At 41.3% G+C, this 24,727-nt stretch overlaps 1 protein-coding gene across 5 annotated transcripts in view; it reads left to right on the top strand.

The window, feature by feature from the left end:
• LOC122624798 (serine/threonine-protein kinase tousled-like 1) overlaps positions 1-23,754 on the top strand; it is a 58,674-nt gene extending 34,920 nt beyond the window's left edge. For 3 of the 5 annotated variants that reach the window (XM_043804498.1, XM_043804499.1, XM_043804497.1), the window contains exons 3-9: positions 18,381-20,309; positions 20,420-21,193; positions 21,274-21,452; positions 21,782-21,974; positions 22,056-22,261; positions 22,355-22,574; positions 22,643-23,754. In XM_043804498.1, coding sequence (XP_043660433.1) covers positions 18,381-20,309; positions 20,420-21,193; positions 21,274-21,452; positions 21,782-21,974; positions 22,056-22,261; positions 22,355-22,574; positions 22,643-22,903 — 3,762 coding nt within the window. In that variant the 3' untranslated portion in view covers positions 22,904-23,754. Of the gene's footprint in view, positions 1-12,261; positions 13,612-17,150; positions 17,431-18,380; positions 20,310-20,419; positions 21,194-21,273; positions 21,453-21,781; positions 21,975-22,055; positions 22,262-22,354; positions 22,575-22,642 lie in introns of those variants that run through there. The other 2 variants (XM_043804496.1, XM_043804500.1) reach the window with 2 other exon arrangements.
• Positions 23,755-24,727: the final 973 nt, after the last annotated feature.

The following is a 24,727-nucleotide window of genomic DNA, read 5'->3' as shown; positions in this document are numbered from 1 at the left end:
GTTGTATGAAGAGCAGCTCGCTTGAAAGGCATTAAAATATGGATCCAACACCGATCCACCGCGCCGCACGACCTGGACGTGATGCGCCACTTTTTACACAATCTGGTGAGGTTGTGGGGTTGACGGAGGAGCAGGAGTTGAAAACAGAACAGACGTCAGCACAGAGATTATTTGATTTATAAATGCACTTGTACTGCAAATAGATACAGATACAGATAAATTTTCCCTGCCCCAAAGATACAGATGCATTTACGTATACATCGAATGTATCTGACGGTGAGCGAGGCAAACAGCGTTTATGTATACACCGGTACACACACACTTTCGCAGATCTATAACTGTTGTTATTTAATTGGATTATCATTGAGAAGGCGGCCAGTGAACAATTTCCAACTAGTCGCAATTTTCAATTCGACATCCGAGAGAGAGTCTATAATAGTTATACATTTTAGAGTGCTAGTAAAAGTTTGTGCTGGTAAAGTAGAAAGAAAAGCAGGAAAGTATTATACCAATCATTTTATAATCACATTGTTATACTGCCAAATATCAAACAATTAATAACGTATCATTAGAATTCATATTCATTCATAACCTCCGTGCGATATCTTAAAATTGTTTTAATTGTGGTTTTTTGTATTGTTTCACGCCAATAACTTGTGATTGGACGAGTCCAAGAAAGTGGCGCAAAACTAAGTTGAAATAACCAAGGCAACTATCGAATTAATTTCAGACATGGGGAGACATGATTTTTAAGCAGTGCAAATCTGGTTCCCATTGTCTGTGTATCTTTCAGATGTGTTTATCTGCTTGTACATATATATGCATGCATTCATAGATGTATGCTTTTGTGTGTCTATATCAGTTGCATTCAAATCCAAAGAAATCGCCGAGAAAGGCAGTTGACAATTGTGGAATTGCGATTGCAATTGGAACTCAACTGAAGCCGAGAGACGGAAAACTGAAAACAGGTTTTTCTCTACCCAAAGCCCCCCTCTTTATATACGTATATAAATTGATACACTCATGTAGGTGCAGTTCATTGAATCGAAGTTTCCATTAAAAACGATCTGAAACTGAAACACATGTGCGGATAGTACGAAAAAAGTTCAACTGCTATTGAGGCAAGGGAGAACATAATCCATTTTATGTGCATACTGATAAGGGGGATTTAAAATGCAATTTAGAAAGGCTTTTAGGAAAGTTGCACCTACGAGTTACATTGAATCAGCTCAACTGAAATCGGCTAAATACTTTCATAAATTTGGTAAACCTCGTTCCCCACAGCAATCTCTTAAATGTGAATTTATTCTTTGCTGCTCCGTTGAAGATTCCATTTTGCATTTTTTGTTTACATTTCGCATTAGCTTGCACGCCATCAAAAGTGAGCAAACAGAGAAATCATGACTATATATAGTCCTCTATATATCATTGATCTTTGCATCTCAAATTTTTACCACAGTACTAAAGACTTTGACTTTTGTTGTTTTATAGATATGTTGATAATTAAGATATCGTTATTGAAATAAAACCCATCTACATTATTTCCCATTCGCCCTTAGTTTAAGTGTACTTTTGTTAGTATTTAATTTTTTGTTTAGTTTCTTTTCTCGTGCTTTGCACTTGAACGACTTTCAATTGAAATTTGTATTTATGTAATCGAAAGCATATCTGTATATACGCTATGAACATAGTGAGCTGACTTTTACATAATTATATATATATATAAATTTATATACTTTTCTGTGGCCGATTTGTTCGCTTTTGCTTTGTTCGCTTGGCCCATAAACAAAGCAATTTACATACGGACACACTTGTGTACACTTGCAATTGGCTCTCTAAAGAGATCGTTGTTGGTGCCGACATTGCAATCAATGACCAACAACAAGGCACAAAAGCAACCAAAATCCGAAAATCGAAACAAATCGAATCTAGCTCTCGCACCCACAAAAAAAATTAAACAAAGTACAAATTGCATTTTACATTTGCAAAAGGGGAAGTTACTGGTAAAACAAAAAGCAATTTGTTTTCATAGATTTCTATTCGAAATCCAAGCCCAGTCCGAACAAAATTTGAAACTAATTAGTTGTTAGTTAGTTAATGGTTATAGGACATTTTTTTTAATCCAAAATATATTCAGCAAATTATTTTACTTTCTGAAAACAATTAACATTAGATCGATTACCGTGTAGGCTACTTTAAAAGCTCTTTTCGCTCTATTTTCAACTTGCTTGCTTAGTTTTAGAAATTCCAATCCATTTGAAGTGAATTGCGACGACAAAGTTGCTAAACTACTCAGGTTTTTCAGTTTGTACCTCTATGGCTCCGCTTATATAGTATATGTATAAATGTACCTCTGCCGGTTGGATATTTTTTATTGGCATTCGCCCATTTTACGGAGCAACAACTTTAGGCCGTAGCAACTGTTCTATAGGTTTGCTATATATAGAAAAAGACATCTATATATAAGTAACAGCTCCACATCGATTTATTCGGGTTTCATTGTTTTTTTGTTTTTCGCGCAATGAGAAAGGTAAATAAATAATGCATTAAGTCAAAGTGTAATTCCCAAACAGACTTCTAAATTCCACTCTTGGTTTAAAGTTCAAAATTCATTTCGCACTCGAGTTAAGTTGGAAAGTGAAATAATTGCTGGGCAAACAATTTGTAGATAAGTTTAGTATTTTAACCTTTGATTTGGAATAGCACTTTGACTGGGCCTGGCTTTAAATAAATATCAGAATTCGTTTGGTTTAGTTCTAGTTACATTTTTTCATCCTTCAATGATTTCTGTTATAGCGAACCACTTACCATATTTTATTTCTTTAACTTAGCGTTTCCCAAAAAAAACTTGGGTTGGTTGACTAGGCGTATACTTAATAAGTAATTCATACGCCGCGTGGGCTTCTGGCCCGTGTGGTGATAATTGACAAAAGAAGGACTTCAGGGTCGTAGATTAATTAATGCCACGGCATTATGGGTAAAATAAATTAGGAAATATTAAAACGAAGAGACGAACTTTTTTTTTCGTTTCTGGTCTTGAAGACAGTCAGTTTTCATCAAGAAATTATTGTATAAATTCAATTGTACACTGATTTAGTTTATTTCTTATAAGAGTGTTGTGGACAACAATCCTTTTTTTTTGACAAACTTTTCGGTTAAATATATTGCTTCTGGTGGCATTTGGCCCACGAAAGGAAAGATGATATAATATTCAGTTGAAGGAAAATTGTTAACCAACCACCGAAAAGCACGGCAAAGCAAGGAAAAGTGGGGAAAGAGAGTGGGTGGCAAAGAGGCGTTGAAAATGGACAGGAAAACCAGATGAGTCGAGACCATAAAACCGACAAACGACGACACGAAGGATGCGATGTCCAAATGGCAGTGAAAAGCCCCCGGAAACCCCCCTGAAAAATTCCTAACCCACGCCTGCGTGTCTCGTCCTTCGTTGTGTATTTTCTTTTTTGCCTTCAATATTCCCTCTATTTTGTTACACCATCCACTTTTTATACTTCTTTCCATATTTCCTCATACCTTTTGTCTTACGCTCTCGCTTTCCTCCGCTTTCCTTCCTCCGCTGTCTGTGTGACTCCCATCATCTTGTTGGGAAAACTTTAAATAATTTAACACGACACCCCCTCCCCTTTTCTTCTGCACCCCCACTTTGGGCCTGTGGTGAATAACAAGTGTCGAAGGGAAAAAATTAGAAGTGGGCAGCTTCGGTGGGTTGGTGGTTTTCCATGTGTTGAAATCAGAGTCATGTTGAGTTAGTTTTTCCGCCTGGTGGTTGAGAGGGCGGGGTTTTCCCGGAAAACAGACATAGTGAATATGTGCTTTTGTAGCATATTTTGCTGCGCAACATTTTCCCTGAACTTTAACAAAGACTTGGCGGTGGGTGTTTTTGCACCCTAGAGACGAGAATTTTCGTACAAATATTGCTGTTTAATTAGTATTACTCAAGCTTTTACTCAAATGCTATGTAAACTTATTGTTTTTACCTTTCTCTACTTTCAGGTAAGGATATAAAAAGTTTGTTATTATTTGTGTCTTGAAATACTTTTTATGGATATAGCAAAGCGATGTATCTTTCCTACGTGAGTATTATTCGGAATGGAGGGAACTTGATAAATTGCTCTTGCATTCACATATAACCGAATTTCATATATGTATTAAAACTTATTACAATATTATACCATTCCTGGTTAAGGGAAATTCTTACCCAATTTCGATTGCTGCAGCAAAGCGTTGCAGCAACATTCGTGGAAAACAACTTGCAAACTGGAAAGTGTCAATCGTTGGCAGAATTCTCTCGGTTTTAGTGTGGTAGTGGTAATTATTGTTGTTGTTGCTTTCGCTTACACGTCTCTAGGCCATGTCCGCCATTTTGTCCGGGCTTGGCTACAAACCCCCGCAGTACCCGCTCTTCCGTGGAGCCCTCTTCTCCCTCTTCTCCCTCCACGCCCCTCAACCACCCACCACCTCTTTTTGGTCCGTTGCTAACCAATAAGTTTGTGACTTCCGCCAAATAGCGCGAGACACGCACACACTCACGTATGCTGGTGGAGAGGGGCGGAGAGTGTGTGTGTGTGTGGGGGGGGGGGGGGGTTACTTTCGCCGAGTGCCCGAAACTTTCCCCACCCCCTTTGTCCGACTCGTGGCAACATTCACTCCGCCATTTTGAAATTGATACACAGCCAAAAATGGAGCAGAATTAAAAGGGGAAGTGCACAGCAAAACTACTTTGTTTCTTCAGTAAGCAGTCCCTTAAAATATTTGTTTAATTGCGAAGCAGAAGCTTCAAAATGCGCAGAAATGGACGATAGCTTATTATTCAATGTGCAGTCATTTTTCCAGGTGTAGAAAATGGGGTGGCCAAATTTTGTTGGACAAAGGCGCAAGGTGGTTTTTGGAGTGCAGCAGGTGCAGGAGCGCCGAATGCATTTGGCCCAATGCAATACGACCACACTCACACACACACACACGTAGATGTTCTCCAAGCTCGCACACACATACACACAGGCGCACTCACACACTCACATTGCAGTGCAGAAGCACGCAGCCCACACGCAGACAAACTTTCCATATTTCCAGGCAAGTTTGAAATATTTGCTTTGGCTTCGGTTGGCCCCTGTGTATTTGGCAGGCCATTCTACCACCCACTAACCAGACCCCTCCTCCTGGACCCACCCACTTTTCACCTCTTCAACCACCCACTGGGGTCCGTCATCCGTCCTCCTACCACCCTTTTCCTTTCTCTTTGGCTCTTTCCCGCTAGTTATTCAGCCTCTGCTGATGATTGCACTGCTTTCTCCAGCTCATACACTCGAAGAAATCAATTACCCTGAAACGCATAAATATCACTTGATGTTTGTGTTTCGTTTGCAATATGAAACTTTTGCATTGATCATAAGAGGATACTAGCAATTTGATTCTTTTTTTTTGTATTTGAAAAGTGCATTTCGCTAGGTGCAGTGCCCCTCTGCCCGTCCTCTGCTGCAGCTCTGTCGCCGCTCTGCCCTCCTTTTAGTTGTTGTTTAGTTAGCTCTCCACTCAGATGTTGCACTTGATGTTTGGCTACAAGTGCAAGCGAGACGAAAAACAATTCCAGTGGCAGTCGCCTGGTTGGTAGCAGAAAGGAAGCCCTCCTTTGTAGCACCCACCCCCACCCCTGCCGCCTTACCCTAATCGTTAACCCAAAAGTGAGCTGCGAATTTCGGCGAGAGCCAAACCCCTGGACAACATTTGAAATGATGGTGCGGGCGGTTTTTGGCGGGGGGTTCGGGCCAAGAGCAGCATGGCGGAGGAGGCAGTGAACTAGGTGCGGCGTGAGGGCCGAGAGGGGGAGGATTTGGTGGTGGTGCACCAGCTGGGGCAGCAGTCACTGCCAATGATGATGGCTCAAACCAATCAAACTACAGAAACCCTCAAACACCAGCAACACCCATACGCCCCGTTGGCCAGAGATTTTGAACGCACAAAGGAAAACCTACTAGAAAACATATAATCCCGAGATTTCGCCGTTCATGCGGCTAGATCGGCTTGGCTTGTGCTCCAAATCGAGAATATTGTCATTACATTATAGGGTTAGTCCTAGTATGCCTTCTTAGTCTACGAGTTGGGGGGAATTAAAGCTAGTTACAATTTAAGTTAAGTTCTGCGTTTCTATGTGATAACTTTGGGTATATTCGTTACTCATCATCCAAAAAGAAGCTGGTGGGTCAGAAAAAAAAGCTTTTCAAGCTTGCGCTTGGTGGATAAAAATCAAGAAAAATGGCTGGCGAAGCTGAGTGTACTATCGGAATCGAAAAACAGAAGTTGGGTCCAAAGCGAACGACGAAAGAAGGCAGAGGCAAAGGCGAAACAAAACGAGACGAAGCGAAATGAAATGAAGAGAAAGAGCAGCATGAAATTCCAATGGAATTTCGTATGAATGATTTTTATTATTAAAGTGCGCCATTGCCTCTCAACTTGCGTTCATTGTTGTTACTATAGCCGATGTATATAGTGCTCCGATATACATATGTATAGACAGACGCCAATAGATAGTAGTCATATATGTATGTACATGCATGCATACTCTTATTTACGACTAAGTATGTCACAATTAGTGTGACTGATAAATATTCACGAGTTGCTCTTTGATTGAAATTTCAACTGGAACTGAAACCAGAAAAGCTGGGAATCGCATTGGAATTCGCGTTAAATGCCCGACATGACAGATAATTGAAAACGTTGTCATTCAAATGCAATGAAAAATTAACAACACTTTTAGAGCCCTAAAAACCGAGTTCTTTGTGTTCCCAACCTCAAATCTCTATGTACATTGTAGTGTATATACTTGTAGAGATGTGGATATTCCTTTATTAGTTTCCACCATCTACCATACTATTTCGCTGAATATTTCAGTTCAGTTTCAGTTTTTCCTTCTCTGTTGGCTCTCTGTTTGCCTTTGCTGCATTGTTTGTTCTAATTAAATCTTATCTAAACAATTTTAAGTACAAATTGTTTCAATGGCAATAAAAAGTAGAAAAAATCACAAAAGCTCGGCGAGAGCACACAGCAAAGTCGAGGGCAATGTTCTAAAGCAAAGGCTATATAATAAGCGCACCTCGATAGATTTTCCCATACCACTCTATATATAGTGTACATTTGGTTACATAAAAGAACTGCAAGATAAGGGAAGGAGAATCCAAGGGGCACAAAAAAGTGGGAATCAAAATCAATAACTCAATAGGCATTCGAAAAGGAAAACAGAAATGAACGCAAAGCGAAGCAGAATCGCTCAATAAATAATGCGTATACGTTTCTATATACACATGCATAATGTGATATATTTATATATGTATGTATATACATTTTATATATGCCGATTTACAGGGAAACGGGTTGTGCTTAACCCACAGCCAAAAGGCAATCGAAGGCTATCCTGAATTCTGTCTCCTCAGTTGTTTCTGGCTTTCCGTTCGAACTGACTAACTGACTATGACAGTCAGCCGATAAAGATGAGGGGCCAAAAGTCGGACAAATCGAGGGACCCTGAGTCGAGTTGAGTCACCGTCACCACTCCATGCCCCACTCCATGCTCTAAACATGCGCTCATCCCCAGAATCGTAATTTGTATCTCATTTATACACACAGTTTCAATGACAAATCGATTGAGGTGCTCAGTTTGCCGATTTCTGGGTTATATTTATAAAACTGATTGGTAATCTACGCGGAATGGGAATGGGAAGTACGTGTATAAGGAAATACAAAATCGCAAATAGTAACACTATCAAGTTTAAATTGCAAACAAACCCCTTAAATACATAAAATGTATATAATATACTTAGATTTAACTTACAATCTGATTTTTGGGTAGTAAGATGGATTTGTTGGGGCCTACCTTACTGGAAATATATGGGGAATGTGGTTCCGAGAAATCACAATCTCTGCCGTATTCCCCTTTTTCAGTTGCTTCCTCTGCATTCGTTATCTTTCTCTTTGCGTACATTATGTACTTGTTTTCACATACTGTACATACATATATGTATGTTTGTATACGTACGAAAGTATCTCCGACATTTTCCCGTTGATAAGAATAATGAAGTTAACTCATAGAGCCATTCCATTTCAGTCCGCATATGCCACATATACCATCTGCAGCCACTACACTATGTATTACACACTTATGTATGTACGTATGTATGTATGTATATATACCCCATCTCTTCGATTGCTATTTATTTTGATCGCGCTCTTTTTTTCTGCCCTCTTGAACTGCTCTAAAAATAAACTAATTGCTCCTGCAGTTTCGTTTTAATTTTATTCATTTTAATAGCCCTCAAAAATTCCATTCGCCTGAGAAGTGAAATTTTTGTCAAGATTTCTCACCTATGAATGTACACATCATGGGTTTTGGATGTATTCATGAATGCCAAAAAAAAAAACAGAATCGGCAATATTATTCATTCCAACAGATGCGGTAATGTTTCTGTTGTTGCTCCTTTGTCTGGTGTTTTTTTAAAATTTTTTTTTTTATTTTCAGTTTGTTTTGCTTTGCCGGGTATTTTTATACATTTGTGAGAAACAGAATATATTTAACGTCGACAAAGTCGATTACCTCATATGAAATATTTGACACGGCCAGCAAAAAGAAAACGGATTTGACTGCATGCCACGCCCCTCGTCTGGCCCAAATGCCCACTCTTGGTAAAAATATCGGTGACTGATGGCAAAATTAACAATTTAGCACCATTCAATTAAATTTAGAATTAATTACACATTAATGTAACCAATTGCAGAGTGCGACATTGTAAAGTTTTCACTGTAGTATTTCATGCTTTTCTAGGGTATTCAACTTTTTATCTTTTGCTTTTTGTCCGTCATTCGTGAGTTTTTTATTTTGTTAATTTTTGTGTCGTCGCCTTTTATTATTATTACTACGGTTTTCTATTTTTTTTTTGTGAGCCGTACTCTGCCGACGTCGCTGCCTCTGCTGACGTCGCCGCTTTGACGGTTTGCGCTTTGCGTTGCGCTTACTCACAATCAAATCTCACGCCGCATTTTTAGTCTCAATAATAACTGAAACGAAAAACACGCGCAGCCGAAACGAAGCGCAAACCAAAGAGGAAAGCAAAAGAAGCAAGGAAGGGAAACGGCGAATAAAAACGCAAAACGAAATCGACGACACATCGTCAAACGTCAGTTGCCTTTTATTTATTTTATTCCGACACTCTTTTCTCTGTGTTCGTTTTTTTTTGTTCAGTTTCTTTATTTCCGAGTGTTTGTGTGTGCTGATTGTTTTTGCATTTCGCGTTTGCTCAAATAGTAAATTAAACTGTTTTTAAAGTTATCCAAAAAAAAAGGAGGGGGAGGGTGTGAAAAAGAGAGGAGGCGAGAGCAACTCGTTCTTCGTCACTCGCTGCGTTTTTTGTTGTCGTGGGTCGCCGTCTATTTTCCACTGACTGGGTCGCTCTCTTTCTCTCTTCTCCCCTTCTCTCATCACCTTTGCCTGTTCTTGTTTAGTTGTATTTGTTGTTGCAGCATAATTAGACGCCGTCGATTTCTCGCGACTTTGCGAGAGTGACAGTGCTGTTAGCTCAGCGGTTTTCCCCGCCAGATATAGCTATTTTCAACACAAATGCAATTGACAATTAGCATTTGTCTTTACTACGGTAAACTTTACTTTTAAGTAAGTAAGTAAGTACTAAGCCAATTTCGTTGCACGAACGGGTATAATTTTTAGAAATTAACTACAGCGCTCTTTGACTGCATAAAACTTTCTATAAATATTTACCCCAAAACATACAAATATATTTATGTTGAGCAACACTGTTGTTCTCTACTTTTCATTGTGCAGTTTTGTTTTTGGGCTTCTTTGGGTATCCCACATGAGGTTCTCTATGTTTTTTCGCCATTGTTGTGTTTCTATATTCGCGGCATGTTAATTTGTTATTTCTCGTTCTCAATGCTTTTTGTGTAGGTTTCTTTTGTTTTATTTTTCATACTCGCCGTTCGTTATCAAAAGGGAAACAACAAAAGGCCAACGACAAGCAAAGACAAACCGATAAACGTTGAAAGCTTGTCGCATATTTGAGGTATTTTGCCTGGTTTCATCTCGTAAAGCTTTTAAACATTCTAATTAGTTATACTTTCCTTTCGTCTCGTCTTCTTTCTTCTAATTGATTACGCGATTTGTATAGAATTCCTGATCGGAAATGGCGAATTAAAGTCCAATTAGAGGGGGTCTAGTTGAAAATTAAGAAGGTACATTATTCAGATTCGAATTATTCGATATATGTCGATTCATTTTTCTTATCTATTTCGGTTGACCCAGATGATAAAAATCGTAAGAAATGTCTTTAGATTTAGCTTTTTAACGTGTTCTATTAACATTTCCCTTCATTTGTTTGTTCGTGATTCTCAATTTTATTCCGCCTCGTCTTCTCCATCTTTTAGTGTCTCTGTTTTGCTCTCTTTACTTTGCTTTTTTCTGATTGTGCGACAACTGCTTAACAATTTACAATTATGTACATACATACATATATACGTATTAATCTACAGTAAATCCTCAGGTTTTATTCATTTTATTTCTTTGAGTCACCCTGAAAATTTATTAATTTGTTTAGTGTCAACGACTACAGAAAAAGATCTACAAACTGTCTACTAGATCTGAGAGATCATTCTTGGGAATAAGATTTTCTCTTCTAGATGGTTTTAAGGAGTTTTTACTGTCGTTTCGTGTGCACATCTGACTATGTAGTGTCCGTGTGTATTTGTTGATTGACTCAACTTGACGACGGCGACACACGCGCGCCCAATTCACAAAACTTTTGTTTTATACACCGAATCTTTTATTTTTTTGCTTTTTATTTGTTATGCTGCGCGATTACGTCAGCTGGCAGTTGGTTTTTATTTTTCGGAGACCTGGGAAAGCATATGTATTTATGTACATACAGACACACAAACACTCTCTCTAACTAACTCACTCATATGCAAAAAATGGAGAAAAATAGGTAAAGGTGTATAGAAAAATTTAATCATTTGGCTCTGGCACATTTGTTGTTGACTTGTTTCGGGTGAAAGTTTCACAAATCAAATGGAGGAAAAATCAGCGACGAATCGCAAAAAAGTGCAACTCAACTCAGCCATTAAAAAATAAAAATCGCTGTAAAAACTACAGAAAATAGAAAAAATCCAAGAAACTAGGGAAAATTTCAGCTTCGACTTAATTGATTTTCTTGTTGCTTGTGGAAAACCGAAAACGGAAATATGCAAAAGTGAGTATATGGCATACATACATATGTACATATGTAGATCGTCTCCATATGCCTATGACTTTATTTGTGTATGTGCAAATTTGAGTTAATATCGCCTTTAATTAATCCTAAAATTAATGAGGAAGAAAAATAGAGAGAGAGTAGTATAAAATGGCCCCCAGCCCCGCATCCTTTCTCTGTCTCTTTTTTTTTTTGTTGACCCTCTCTGTCTAGCTGCATCACCTGTCATTGGCAAGGCAACCGTTAGCTTGCATTTCGTCGGCACTAATATTGCCTTCTCTCTTTCATTTACAATATTGATGAAAATACTAGAAAACGCTTCGATATTTTTGTTTTTATTATTTTAAATTTCATTGTTCTTATTCATTTCCTTTAATGACGTGGTAAAGTGTATTTACATATGTATATATATATCTATTAATACATAAACAATAGTTTTTAAGCTGTGGCTATAATTGTAATTAAACAGCAGTGGAACAAATTAATACGAGGTCGTCGGGTTTCATTTGTTGCGGTTGCTTTTTGATTACGAAATACATACATATACATACATATACATATACATACATATTTACATATGTGTGCGTTTGTATGTGTTCACATTTGCAAAAATTAAACAAAATAATAAATGTAAGCTAAGCCAACAAAATATAAAAAGTCTAACGGATCTCAGTTAAACCATAGGTTTGGATATAAAACGTTCTGAGGCGCAAAAATTATTTAAATTAAGTGAAATGATTTACAGAAATACTCTCAATAAAATGCTGTGGAAAAGGGGATTTAAAAAAAGATGTAATGACAGTGCAGTTAGCGAATGTGCAAGCTTTCTAACGCCGCAGTCAACGTCGGCAGCGCAGTCGACGGCCTTGCCAACAAGAACAAGCGCGAAACATCGCGAAGCAACGAGAGCGCGGCACAGAGGGAGAGCCGCAGAGCAGCAGCGAGAGGAGCGCCGTTGAGAGCAGAGAGCGGGCAGAGTGCAGAGCGACATTTCGGCTGCAGACGGCGGTGGTGTCGGTGTCGTTTTGGTTTTGTCGGCGGTTGCTAAACACAATTTAAGTTCACTCGGTTAGCAGACATTACACACTGCCCGCTCACATACATATGTACGCACTTGTATATATGTGCAATGTGTCTGTGTGTGTTTGTGCAAGAAACCAGAAAAAACGAAAAGTACAACATTCGTTGAGTCGCGTTCGGCTTAATTTTTTTTTTGTGTTACCGTGTGTGTGTTTGCTTTGGATTTGCCAATTTTAGCCGACTGGCTCTCAGTGTCGAACTTAAACTTAAAGAGCGAGCAACGTGACGTGTCGCCCAGTGTCGCTTAAAATTCGCGCACACAACTTCCTACTACAAAAAAAAAACGAAAGACAGAAGCAAAAAAAAAAAAACGTTAAAAAGCGAGACTTGTTTTTTTTTCTTGTGCATCTCTGTGTTTTTGTGGATGTGCAAAATGTAATGTGAAGAGAAACAAAGAGAGGGAGATAGAGGAAGAGTCGCAAAGCGAGAGAGCTAGAGCAGCTGATTTAGCCGGCAAGTGTCAGCTGTTTCGCGCCAGAGCGAGATAGTGCTTGTTCGGTGAGGAGAGCATGTTATGTCTTGTACGCCGTCTCCTCTTTGTGGTTCATTCGCTCTAGCAATGCTCCAACAACACCAGCAACAACTGGAAATACAAGAAGCACAGCAGCAAATACAACAACAAAATCCGCGATTACAACTAAATAATATTTACCAAGATATACCCCAAAATCAACATCATATACAAAACCGCCAGGATTTTCCAATAGTTCAGCAAACCATAGAAATAAACAAGTTGCAATTTGTACAAAAAACACAGCAACAACAAAGTTATATGCAACAAATATACCACCATCAACAACAACAAAGGCAAAACGTTGATTTTCATCGTATCAATGAAAGGGCTCACATGCAACCCACACAAATATCAATGCAAAGTCAGCAAAAAATACCAGAATTACAACAATTGCAGCAAATACAACGTTTAGCGAGAAACCCAGAACTACCGAAAATACCAGAAATACTCCAAATACAGCAGTTTCAAACAGCTACAGCTCAACAAAAGCAAACGAAAAAGCAAGGTGCAAAAACAGCAACGATAACATCGTTTAACAGCAATAGCAACAGCAACAATAGCAGCAGCAGTAGCAACAACTACTACAACACCAATAACAGCAACAAAAATAATATCGACAATAATAGCAGCAACAGCAGCGGCCAAATAATGTTAGCCTCTGCCAGCGCCTCTGCCTCTGCTCGGAAACGCAGTCGGAGCGCGAGTAACGGCAGCAAAAGCAACAACAAAAGTGCCAGTGGCCGCAAATTTACCAAAAGCGTGAGTGTGTTTGGTTGTTTTTCCTTTCTTTTCTCTCCGCCTCTCTCTTTCCCTCTCTCTGTTTACATTAAGCGGTTTTGCCCGTGCACGTGCTAGACGATACAGAGAGAGAGAGGGAGAGAGCGAATAACAATAACAGCTCGTTTTGCTGAGCGCCCAGCCTACGTCGACTGCGACACCAGCGTTAACAGCGACGCTCGCAAAATTGGGCCACAAAAAACAACAATAAAAAACTATGTTAATGTTAACCCAATGGGAATTAATAAATTAAGCAATAAATAGCTCTGGTAGGGTAATGCAAAATAAAAATAAAAAGGTCGATAGGAAAACATTAAAATGTGAAATTTCTGATTATATAGAAACGCGTTAAAGACTCGTAATAATTTGAAGGGAAACCCAGTTGATAAGAATAATGAACAGCCATTGGTGGTCAGTAAATCGATATGATAGCGGAGCACATATGTTAACTTGTGGTGAAATAAATGCCTAATGGCGAAAAGAAAACAATTATTTTAAGAAAAAAAAAACAATTTATAAACTGTAACAAAATCTAACTCAACGGTGAGATTAGAAAGAATCCCATAACTTCTATAATCAAAAATTCCCCACATATTTATATCACCCTTTCCTTTTTTTAAATGGGTTAATCAAGTGCTTTTTATTGCAGCACTAAATTCATTTCCCCCTTTTAGATAATGGTTATATTTAAATTGCCAACAATTTCAATAGCCTAAATTTAAAACAACAACAACCACATTTATTCATTCATTTTTGTAGCGGAGCAGATGTTGCTGTAGTGCTCTCTCGCGGCTTTATCAGACACTCTCGTGCAACTTCGTGTCCTCTTCGGCTCGTCATTCGGGTCTAAAAATAAAACAGCATGTGCGTCTGCATGTGTGTGTGTGTATGCGGTCCCTCGTTTGGTGCCATTTGTTGTTGTGTTTTTTGTCTGTAAGCAAAAGGCAATGAAAACGAAAATTTGCGTGACGTCTCTCGACCTTGACTCATCGACGTGAACTGTTAAACTGCGCCAGCAGAAGCGGCGCGACTGAGAGCCGGCTGCGCTGCCGACAGCGCAGTCGAGCCAAGTTGCGGTTCGATGTGTTTTTGCTGTGCTTTTTCTGTCGTGTGTTTTGTTTCCATTTGTTTTTGCTGTTTGTACTGCTTTTTCTTTTGTTTTTCTTTGGTATGAAGTCAACGTCTCTTGCGGGACAACAGCAAACCAGTTTAAAAAAATACATACATTTACACCACCATTGCCTTATCAACAATATTGCCAAAAAGAAAAAGAAACTGGTTCGCGTTCGGTTACTATTTTTTTTTTCCTTAATTGCAACTTTGCGACTAGCAGGTACTACTTCTTGAAATAGTACTCGGGACTAAAAAATATATGTAACACTTTGATTGTAAATAACAGCACAATGGAAAACATGCAACGACTTTTCAAGCACTATTGGAATGTATCTCTCCATAATCATCTCTCCTAGTTCTCTTTTCCCGTCACGTCTCTTTCTCTCTTTTTCTCTCCGTCTTCCTCTCGCACTGAGATTTTCTCTCAATAAGAAATGCATATGCGTAATGCATGTGAGTTCCGTTGGTTTTCAGTGCCACACCCACGCAACGCCCAACCACCCACTTGTGTCCCTCTTCCGATCTCGTCCTTCCCTTCTTTCACTGCTTCCATTTCGTTTTTTTATCCTTCCAGGTCTATATTCCCCTATCCACTATTTATGTTTTGTATGGAGAGAAAAATTGGCATTGTTATTATTGACATGAATAGCTTATAGCTTTTATACGAAAAGAATGAAAAGTAATTAGAGCGAATCAAATTGAATGTATAAGTTCCCTATAACTTGATAGTTAATTTATACAATTTTACATCGAGGGACCTAATTTTTGTCTGTGCCATTCCATTCCATCTCGGTCCGCAATTCCATTCCACATTGGCTCCTCTGCCCTTTTCGCATGCACCTCTCTGCTTCTCCCTTTCGCACGGTCCCTCTCTTCTCCCTTTCGCACTGCAGTAGCATAATCATCATCATAGATTTATCTCATTCGCGCCCACGTGAGGCAAAGGCAAGGCCCAAAAATTAAGTCGTCGTCGTTTGTCGCTTTGGGTTTTGCGCTTCTCCATCTCCGTTGAACCACTTCTTCTTCTGCTTCGCCCCTCTTTCCCCAACCCCCTCGTTATCGTCAGCTCATTTTATTGTCTGGCCTTTCGTTGTTCCCCCCTCATTGCCTTCGTCATTCTCGCTTTCTCAGTTTTTCTCAGTGTTGCCAATTTCGTGTTTCACTGGCCGTTACAATTTTCATGCATTAGCCATGTTTGGCAACACTTATTTTGTTCGTTTGCTCCACAGCTTTTCCTTATGCTTCCGTTGCTGCTGTCTGCCTCCCCTTTTTCTTTTCTTATGCATTCGGGAATGAACGGCAGCCATGCGACAGCTGTTGTCAAAAGGCCAGTGATACAGAGGGGTGAACTGAAGAAACATGATTACACATGCTAACATTTCAGATCTTTATTTTCGAAATTCGGTCACATAAGATTAAAAAAATTAGATGGACATTCGCAAAATGAAGTTAAAGAAAACGAAACAACATAATATAAATATTCCTTTTTTTGTACTTTGTATTAGAACGTATTGCACCATTTTTGTTTGCCCATTCCATGCAAATACAATTCTTTGACATTTGGGGTTTCCATTTAGAGATATTTTGTTGGATATTTATGTAATAAATATTTAAATTACAAAAAAAAAATGAATTGCGGTTTTAATTTTAATTGTTGGATTAACAGTTGTGTTGGAGGAAACCTCTAGTTAGCTTGTTTTTGGCTGAATTATCTCTTATTCCAAAGTCGCAGGGCAGCACTGTTACCATGTTGTATTTGTTGCCTTTGTTTCGTGGTGTTGTGGCAATGGCGCCCTCTGCCGGCGTCGTCGCTCGCGAATTGACAAAGACGCCGGCTGTCCTCTCCATCTCTCTCTCTCTCTCTCATGGACTCCTCTCTTTTCACTCCCCACGGTGTCCCCACCCCTCTTCTTCATCATTCGGCAAGCAGCAGCTGCTTTCCGCTTTGGATTGGAAGTTCGGTGGAATGGAAGGCAGCAGCGAAAGAAGAAGAAGAAGCTGCAACGCCGCGAAGCTGGCAGCGCAGCTTGTATTTGTAGTTGTAGTTGTAGTTGGTGGCGTGTGTAGTTTGCTTTCGCTGTTGTTTTTAAACGAACGCGCTCGCGGAAGTTGCGCACAAAAATATTTATCATTCAAAGACAAAATAGAAAAAAAACAACGTTCAACATAGTGTACAAAGCAATCGTGATAATTTTAAGTGTACTTTTGACCGTTTTCGTTTCGGTTTCTTTTTCGTTTTCGCAAATGAGCGAATAGTTACACTCGCTCTCGCTGTTTTGCTCCTTCCATCGCTCTCTCCCTCTCGCCGCTCTTGTTCTTTCTCTTGGCTTGCTACTCTCTGTGTGTTTGCACCTTCTTCTTTCTTTCGCTCCGCTCGTTACCATTTTACAAACACACACGCGACGATGAGAGCGACTGCAAAAAAATCGGAATAAACACGGTTATAATATATATGTACAAATAAACGATATATATATATTTATATGATATGTATATATGTGGATAGGAAAATATCAAGGCAAATGTGAAAATTAGTGCAAACTGAACGAAAAGGCAAATATAAAACAAAGGGAAAACCAAATGTGATAATATTGTAATAGAATGTGAAAAGCCAAACACACACAAATACACGACTCACGCACGTAGCCACGTATGTGTGTGCAGAAAAATATGCGGCGCTTAAAAAAGGTGAACGGGAGTTTGTGACTGAAAAATTGTACCCTTAAATAAGTATCATACGGAATAAAACGAAAGTTTCAAGAAAATTTAATTATAAAAGAGAACAAGCGCAACGAAAAGTGCAAAAAAATGGTCTTGAGTAGCCATTTTCATTTCTAGTAAAATTTTTCAATTTTTTCATTGTCTTTACGCTTTGCTCTTTGATAAAACATTACACACACATACAAATGCCACTGCATTCTCGCTCTCTGTCGCTGCTGTTATTTCCCTCGCACTCGCACTTTCGAGCACGCAACGCATGCCGCAGCCGCGCTATTTTCGTCCCGCTCGCACCCGCGCACTTATTTTGCACATTCTCCTTTGCTGCCTCTTCTGTTGCCACCGCCCGGGTTGCCACCTAGTCGCGATTTCCAAATATCTCGCATGTGGCAGCACTATCTCGCCCAAAGCGAAAGAGAGAGAGCGAATGCCACTGCAAAACGGAAGAAGCAGCTGAGCAAAACAAAAGCGGCGTCAGTGTTGCAAAGTGCACAAAGCAGTCAGGGAGAAAAACCGTGTAAATTTATCAAAAAGCTAATCAAATCCATTAAAGGAGAAAAATAAACAAAAGGAATCCTTTTTGTTGGTTCACACCAACACCATTGGTTCACACCATTGCATACGTTAAATGCAAAAAAAATTTTAGACTTAAAACATTAATTGCAGGCGTCATGAAATGCAGCAGCTGAATAAGAAATTCATTTATTTAATTAATATATTTTTAAAAAAGAATTCGCTAAGCTGGCAAACACAGCTATTTAAAATCAGGGCGTTCCAATATATATTTTTTTTTATCAATGAATGAGCGAAAAATGCTTTTCAAATCGCAACGTCATCTAGAATTAAATCAATTATTAATATTTATTTCAATACAATTATGCAATAGTTATAAATAAATGTTGTATTGCTTTCTATTACAGATGTCCGCCGGCGCTCAGTTGCAGATGGCCCCGCAGACCACTTCGGCCCTAAGTCACCACCATCCCAATCAGCAGCAGCAGCTGCAACCGCCGCAGCAGCAGCAACCACAGCCCCCGCCCCCGCAACAGCAACATTTTGCCAACCATCACAGCGCCCAGCAGCAGTCGCAGCAGCAGCAACAGGAGCAACAGAATCCTCAGCAGCAGGCGCAGCAGCAGCAGATACTCCCGCAGCAACATTTGCAGCACCTGCACAAGCATCCGCATCAGCTGCAACTGCATCAGCAGCAGCAACAACAACTCCACCAGCAGCAGCAACACTTCCACCAGCAGTCGCTGCAAGGGCTGCATCAGGGTAGCAGCAATCCGGATTCGAATATGAGCACTGGCTCCTCGCACAGCGAGAAGGATGTCAGTGATATGCTGAGTGGCGGTGCAGCAACGCCAGGAGCTGGAGCATCAGCGATTCAACAGCAACAACAGCAACATCCCGCCTTTGCGCCCGCACTAGGAATGCAGCAGCCGCCGCCGCCGCCCCCTCAGCACTCCAATAATGGAGGCGAGATGGGCTACTTGTCGGCAGGCACGACCACGACGACGTCGGTGTTGACGGTAGGCAAACCTCGGACACCAGCGGAGCGAAAACGGAAGCGAAAAATGCCGCCATGTGCCACTAGTGCAGATGAGGCGGGGAGTGGCGGTGGCTCTGGCGGAGCAGGAGCAACCGTGGTCAACAACAGCACCCTGAAGGGCAAATCATTGGCCTTTCGTGATATGCCGAAGGTAAACATGGGCCTGAATCTGGGCGATCGTCTGGGAGGATCTGCAGGTAGCGGAGGAGGAGCTGGTGGCGCTGGAAGCGGAGGTGGTGGCGCTGGTTCCGGTTCTGGAAGCGGTGGCGGCAAGAGCGCCCGCCTAATGCTGCCCGTCAGCGACAACAAGAAGATCAACGACTACTTCAATAAGCAGCAAACGGGCGTAGGCGTCGGCGTACCAGGTGGTGCTGGTGGCAATACCGCTGGCCTCCGAGGATCACATACGGGAGGTGGCAGCAAGTCACCCTCATCCGCCCAGCAACAGCAGCAGCAACAGACGGCGGCACAGCAGCAGGGTAGCGGTGTTGCGACAGGCGGCAGTGCAGGCGGTTCTGCTGGCAACCAGGTGCAAGTGCAAACAAGCAGCGCCTACGCCCTGTACCCACCAGCTAGTCCCCAAACCCAGACGCCGCAGCAACAGCAGCAGCAGCAACCGGGAGCCGACTTTCACTATGTTAACTCCAGCAAGGCGCAGCAACAGCAGCAGCGCCAACAGCAACAGACTTCCAATCAAATGGTTCCTCCACACGTGGTCGTCGGCCTTGGTGGTCATCCCCTGAGCCTGGCGTCCATCCAGCAGCAGACGCCCCTGTCCCAGCAGCAACAGCAACAGCAACAACAGCAACAGCAGCAATTGGGACCACCGACCACATCGACGGCCTCTGTTGTGCCAACGCATCCGCATCAACTCGGCTCCCTGGGAGTTGTTGGGATGGTCGGTGTGGGCGTTGGCGTTGGAGTAAATGTGGGTGTGGGACCACCACTGCCACCGCCACCGCCGATGGCCATGCCCGCGGCCATTATCACTTATAGTAAGGCCACTCAAACGGAGGTGTCGCTGCATGAATTGCAGGAACGCGAAGCGGAACACGAATCGGGCAAGGTGAAGCTAGACGAGATGACACGGCTGTCCGACGAGCAAAAGTCCCAGATTGTTGGCAACCAGAAGACGATTGACCAGCACAAGTGCCACATAGCCAAGTGCATTGATGTGGTTAAGAAGCTTTTGAAGGAGAAGAGCAGCATCGAAAAGAAGGAGGCGCGACAGAAGTGCATGCAAAATCGCCTTAGGCTCGGTCAGTTTGTCACCCAGCGAGTGGGCGCCACATTCCAGGTAAGAATAGATAAAAGAGGGTTATATTATTGATGATGGCTTTTTGGAGACTACTGTGCTCCCTCAATAGAATCAAATTTTTAAAACATACTTTAATCGTAAATTTACAGGAGAACTGGACGGACGGCTATGCGTTCCAGGAGCTGAGTCGGCGGCAAGAAGAAATAACCGCTGAGCGTGAAGAGATTGATCGGCAGAAAAAGCAGCTGATGAAAAAGCGTCCAGCGGAGTCCGGACGCAAGCGCAACAACAACAGCAACCAGAACAACCAGCAGCAGCAGCAACAGCAACACCAGCAACAGCAGCAGCAACAAAATTCCAACTCGAACGATTCCTCGCAGCTGACGGGCGGAGTTGTCACCGGTCCGGGCAGCGATCGCGTGAGCGTTAGCGTCGACAGCGGATTGGGTGGCAATAATGCGGGCGCGATCGGTGGCGGAGCCGTTGGCGGTGGCGTTGGAGGTGGTGGTGTTGGAGGCGGTGGTGTTGGTGGTGTCGGAGGCGGTGGCGGACGTGGTCTTTCTCGCAGCAATTCGACGCAGGCCAATCAGGCACAATTGCTGCACAATGGCGGCGGTGGCTCGGGCGGCAATGTTGGCAACTCGGGCGGCGTTGGCGATCGATTGTCAGATCGAGGAGGAGGAGGTGGCGGCATCGGCGGAAATGATAGCGGCAGCTGCTCGGACTCGGGCACGTTCCTGAAGCCAGACCCCGTATCGGGAGCGTACACAGCGCAGGAGTACTATGAGTACGATGAGATCCTCAAGCTGCGCCAAAATGCACTCAAAAAGGAGGACGCCGACCTGCAGCTGGAGATGGAGAAGCTGGAGCGGGAGCGCAATCTGCACATCCGAGAGCTTAAGCGGATTCTTAACGAGGATCAGGTGCGCCCAGTTTCATATTATGCCCATTTTACATTCCTGCATGCCACTTATCTTTGTGCATATATCTGTAAACCTTTCAGTCCCGCTTCAACAATCATCCCGTGCTGAACGATCGCTATCTTCTGTTGATGCTCCTGGGCAAGGGCGGCTTTTCAGAGGTCCACAAGGCCTTCGACCTGAAGGAGCAACGCTATGTCGCATGTAAGGTGCACCAATTAAACAAGGATTGGAAGGAGGATAAGAAAGCTAATTATATCAAGTGAGTAGTAAAACAGAGCAGGAAAAGTCAATGGGGGAATGTCAGTTGGTTAGACAATAAGGATATAGTTTTCTAAAAGGTCACGTTAGCTGTGGTGTAATAAAAACGTAGTTTGAATATCCTGGTACTTATAGATAAGACTTGCGTAGAGAACATATGTGTTGTGCATTACATTTTACTATCAAATATCATTGTACCATAATGTCGTACACTTTAGGGATTAAAAGTAAAAGCTTAGTCTTAAGTGACATTGGGTGGGCCTCGCCGATCTATATCAATATACTAAAGTCTCCCTCTTTTGAAACCCTCGCTAATAACCCAAAATTCAGACACGCTTTGCGGGAATACAACATTCACAAGGCACTGGATCATCCGCGGGTCGTCAAGCTTTACGACGTATTCGAGATCGATGCGAATTCCTTTTGCACAGTGCTCGAATACTGTGATGGTCACGATCTAGACTTCTATTTAAAGCAACATAAGACTATACCCGAGCGTGAAGCGCGCTCGATAATAATGCAGGTGAGTTAACGAACCATTTTTGAAATAAATCCAAAATCGCAAAAGCTGTTCAACAAATAATAATGAAATTTCTTTGCCCAGGTTGTATCTGCACTCAAGTATCTAAATGAGATTAAGCCTCCAGTTATCCACTACGATCTGAAGCCCGGCAACATTCTGCTCACCGAGGGCAACGTCTGCGGCGAGATTAAGATCACCGACTTCGGTCTGTCAAAGGTGATGGACGACGAGAACTACAATCCCGATCACGGCATGGATCTGACCTCTCAGGGAGCTGGAACCTACTGGTGAGTTATCAGACTATGTTGTTTTACCAATAGGCAATAGGTTCAAGGACTTAAAAATTATGTGTAATTTGTTTATATTTGAAATTATTTTAGGTATCTGCCACCCGAGTGCTTCGTCGTGGGCAAGAATCCGCCGAAAATCTCCTCCAAAGTGGACGTGTGGAGTGTGGGTGTCATCTTCTACCAGTGTCTGTACGGCAAAAAACCCTTCGGTCACAATCAGTCGCAGGCCACGATTCTCGAAGAAAATACGATCCTGAAGGCCACCGAAGTGCAGTTCTCCAACAAGCCAACTGTTTCTAATGAGGCCAAGGTGAGTTGTGTCTTACATTTAAAGCAAAACAGATAGGTGCTTAGTTAAGTTATTGTCCTATTATGCAGAGTTTCATTCGGGGATGTTTGGCATATCGCAAGGAGGATCGCATGGATGTGTTCGCGCTGGCCAGGCACGAGTACATTCAGCCACCGATACCGAAGCATGGGCGCGGTTCACTCAACCAGCAACAGCAGGCGCAACAGCAACAGCAGCAACAACAGCAACAGCAGCAGCAACAGTCGTCAACGTCACAGGCCAATTCAACAGGCCAGACATCGTTCTCTGCCCACATGTTTGGCAATATGAATCAGTCGAGTTCGTCCTAGCTGCCAACCAAGCGCAATTCGAACTCATAATTCGCCGCCGCCGCGGTAGCAGCAGCAACAGTAGCTGCCAGCCAACAGCAAATCCAACAGCAGCAGCAACTCCAAATCCAGCAATACCAGCAGAATCAGCAACTCCATTTGCAAAACAGCAGTAGCAACTATGCGGCCTCGCTTCTAGATGCAGCGGCCTTTTGCTACGAAACTGTGATGGATGCAACCCACTTCCAAAACAACAATAATAACAGCACCATCATTAAAAACAATATGCAGACAATGCCGGCAAACGCTGCCAATGCTGCTGCAGCTGCAGGAGGAGGGGGAACACCGACCTATCAGGGGAAATACAAGCGCTGGCAGCAGCAACAGTTACAACAGCAGGCGCAGCTGCAACAGCAGCAGCACAAGCTGCTGTTGCAGCAAGAGCTGCTCTAAAATAAGATAAGTGTGATGATGATTTGAAGGGAATGATGACAAGGGAGTTTAAGAGAACGAGGAGCTGCCTGCAACACTGCCGCCAAGCCATGCTAATATTGCTGCTGCAACAGCAACGCCGTCAGAAACAACAACACCCCAAGAATTTTCACAGCGAGTCGCAAACCATCAACAAAAACTTATATTAATAAAACTATATAAAAATATATATATATGCATATATATATTAAATGTGATAAACAAGCGTAAAGCAAAAAAAAAAAACAAATACAAGAGGAGAGCAGCAAAAACAGCAGGAGAACGACGAACAACCGGGGCAAACCCTTAAAAGTTGGGGAAGAAGCCAAGCTGCATCTGAAAACCAGAAGAAAATAGCATAGAAAAAAATATAGGAGCAGAAGACAGGTAAAGAGTTTACATCTGCGAAGAATGGTCGAGGAAAAAGCTTGAGAAATTGTTTATAAAGGCTGCTATAAACACACACTTTTTTTTTGTTAACTATAACTACCAAGCAGAATAATTAATTAATTAATCTATAATAAATAATAACTAAATGCTAAATGTAAATTAGTAAGTAGGGTGGCATCTAAAACAAAACAGAAACGCAAAACACGATTCCCAAGAACGCGAAGGAGCATAAGGAAGGAACAAAATTTTTTTTCTTTGTATTACATAGCAAATTAGCTTAGGCTAAAAGAGCACACATTATAGAAACTGAAACGGAAAACCCGCAAAAAAAGCAAAAAAGGTTATAAAGACGCATAGAAAAGAGAACATTTGCAATGGGAAATTACAAATTATTGCATTATTTGTTGGGTTATGTTTGTAGTTCAAACATTAAAATTACACTTACTCATACACACAACGTAGACACTGCAGACTAATTTTGCCTTACAAAAAACAAAACCGATAATGTTAATTACAAATTTTCATTTTCCATGCAGGTAAATACCTGTATGTGTTAACGTTTATGCGTATAATATATATATATATATATATATATATATATATCTTCCTTTTAACGCTTTTAAATGGAAAACACCCCAATATATTTTAATTCGATTTGAAATATTAAAAGTCATTCTTGTTTGTTTTGTATCAAAATCCAAAAAAAATTGATTTAATAATATGAATTCCATAAACACACCACCACAAACACACATATATATATATATATATACGTATATATATATATATATACATTTGTATATAGTCGTATCTGAACCACAAACAAATCCGCAGCGATAAAAACTGAAAATTTCATAGAATCACACTTAATTCCAAAATATTCAAAAAAGAAATCAGATAACCATTTTTTTTATATGCCACAAAGAAAATGCATATAAATGCAAGAAAAATCGAGAAAAAGTAATGCATGAGATCAGATTTTCA

Source organism: Drosophila teissieri, chromosome X, assembly GCF_016746235.2.
Source record: "Drosophila teissieri strain GT53w chromosome X, Prin_Dtei_1.1, whole genome shotgun sequence".
Taxonomy (NCBI): domain Eukaryota; kingdom Metazoa; phylum Arthropoda; class Insecta; order Diptera; family Drosophilidae; genus Drosophila; species Drosophila teissieri.
Note: the sequence above shows the minus strand (reverse complement) of the source record. Positions and strands in the feature narration are given on the sequence as shown.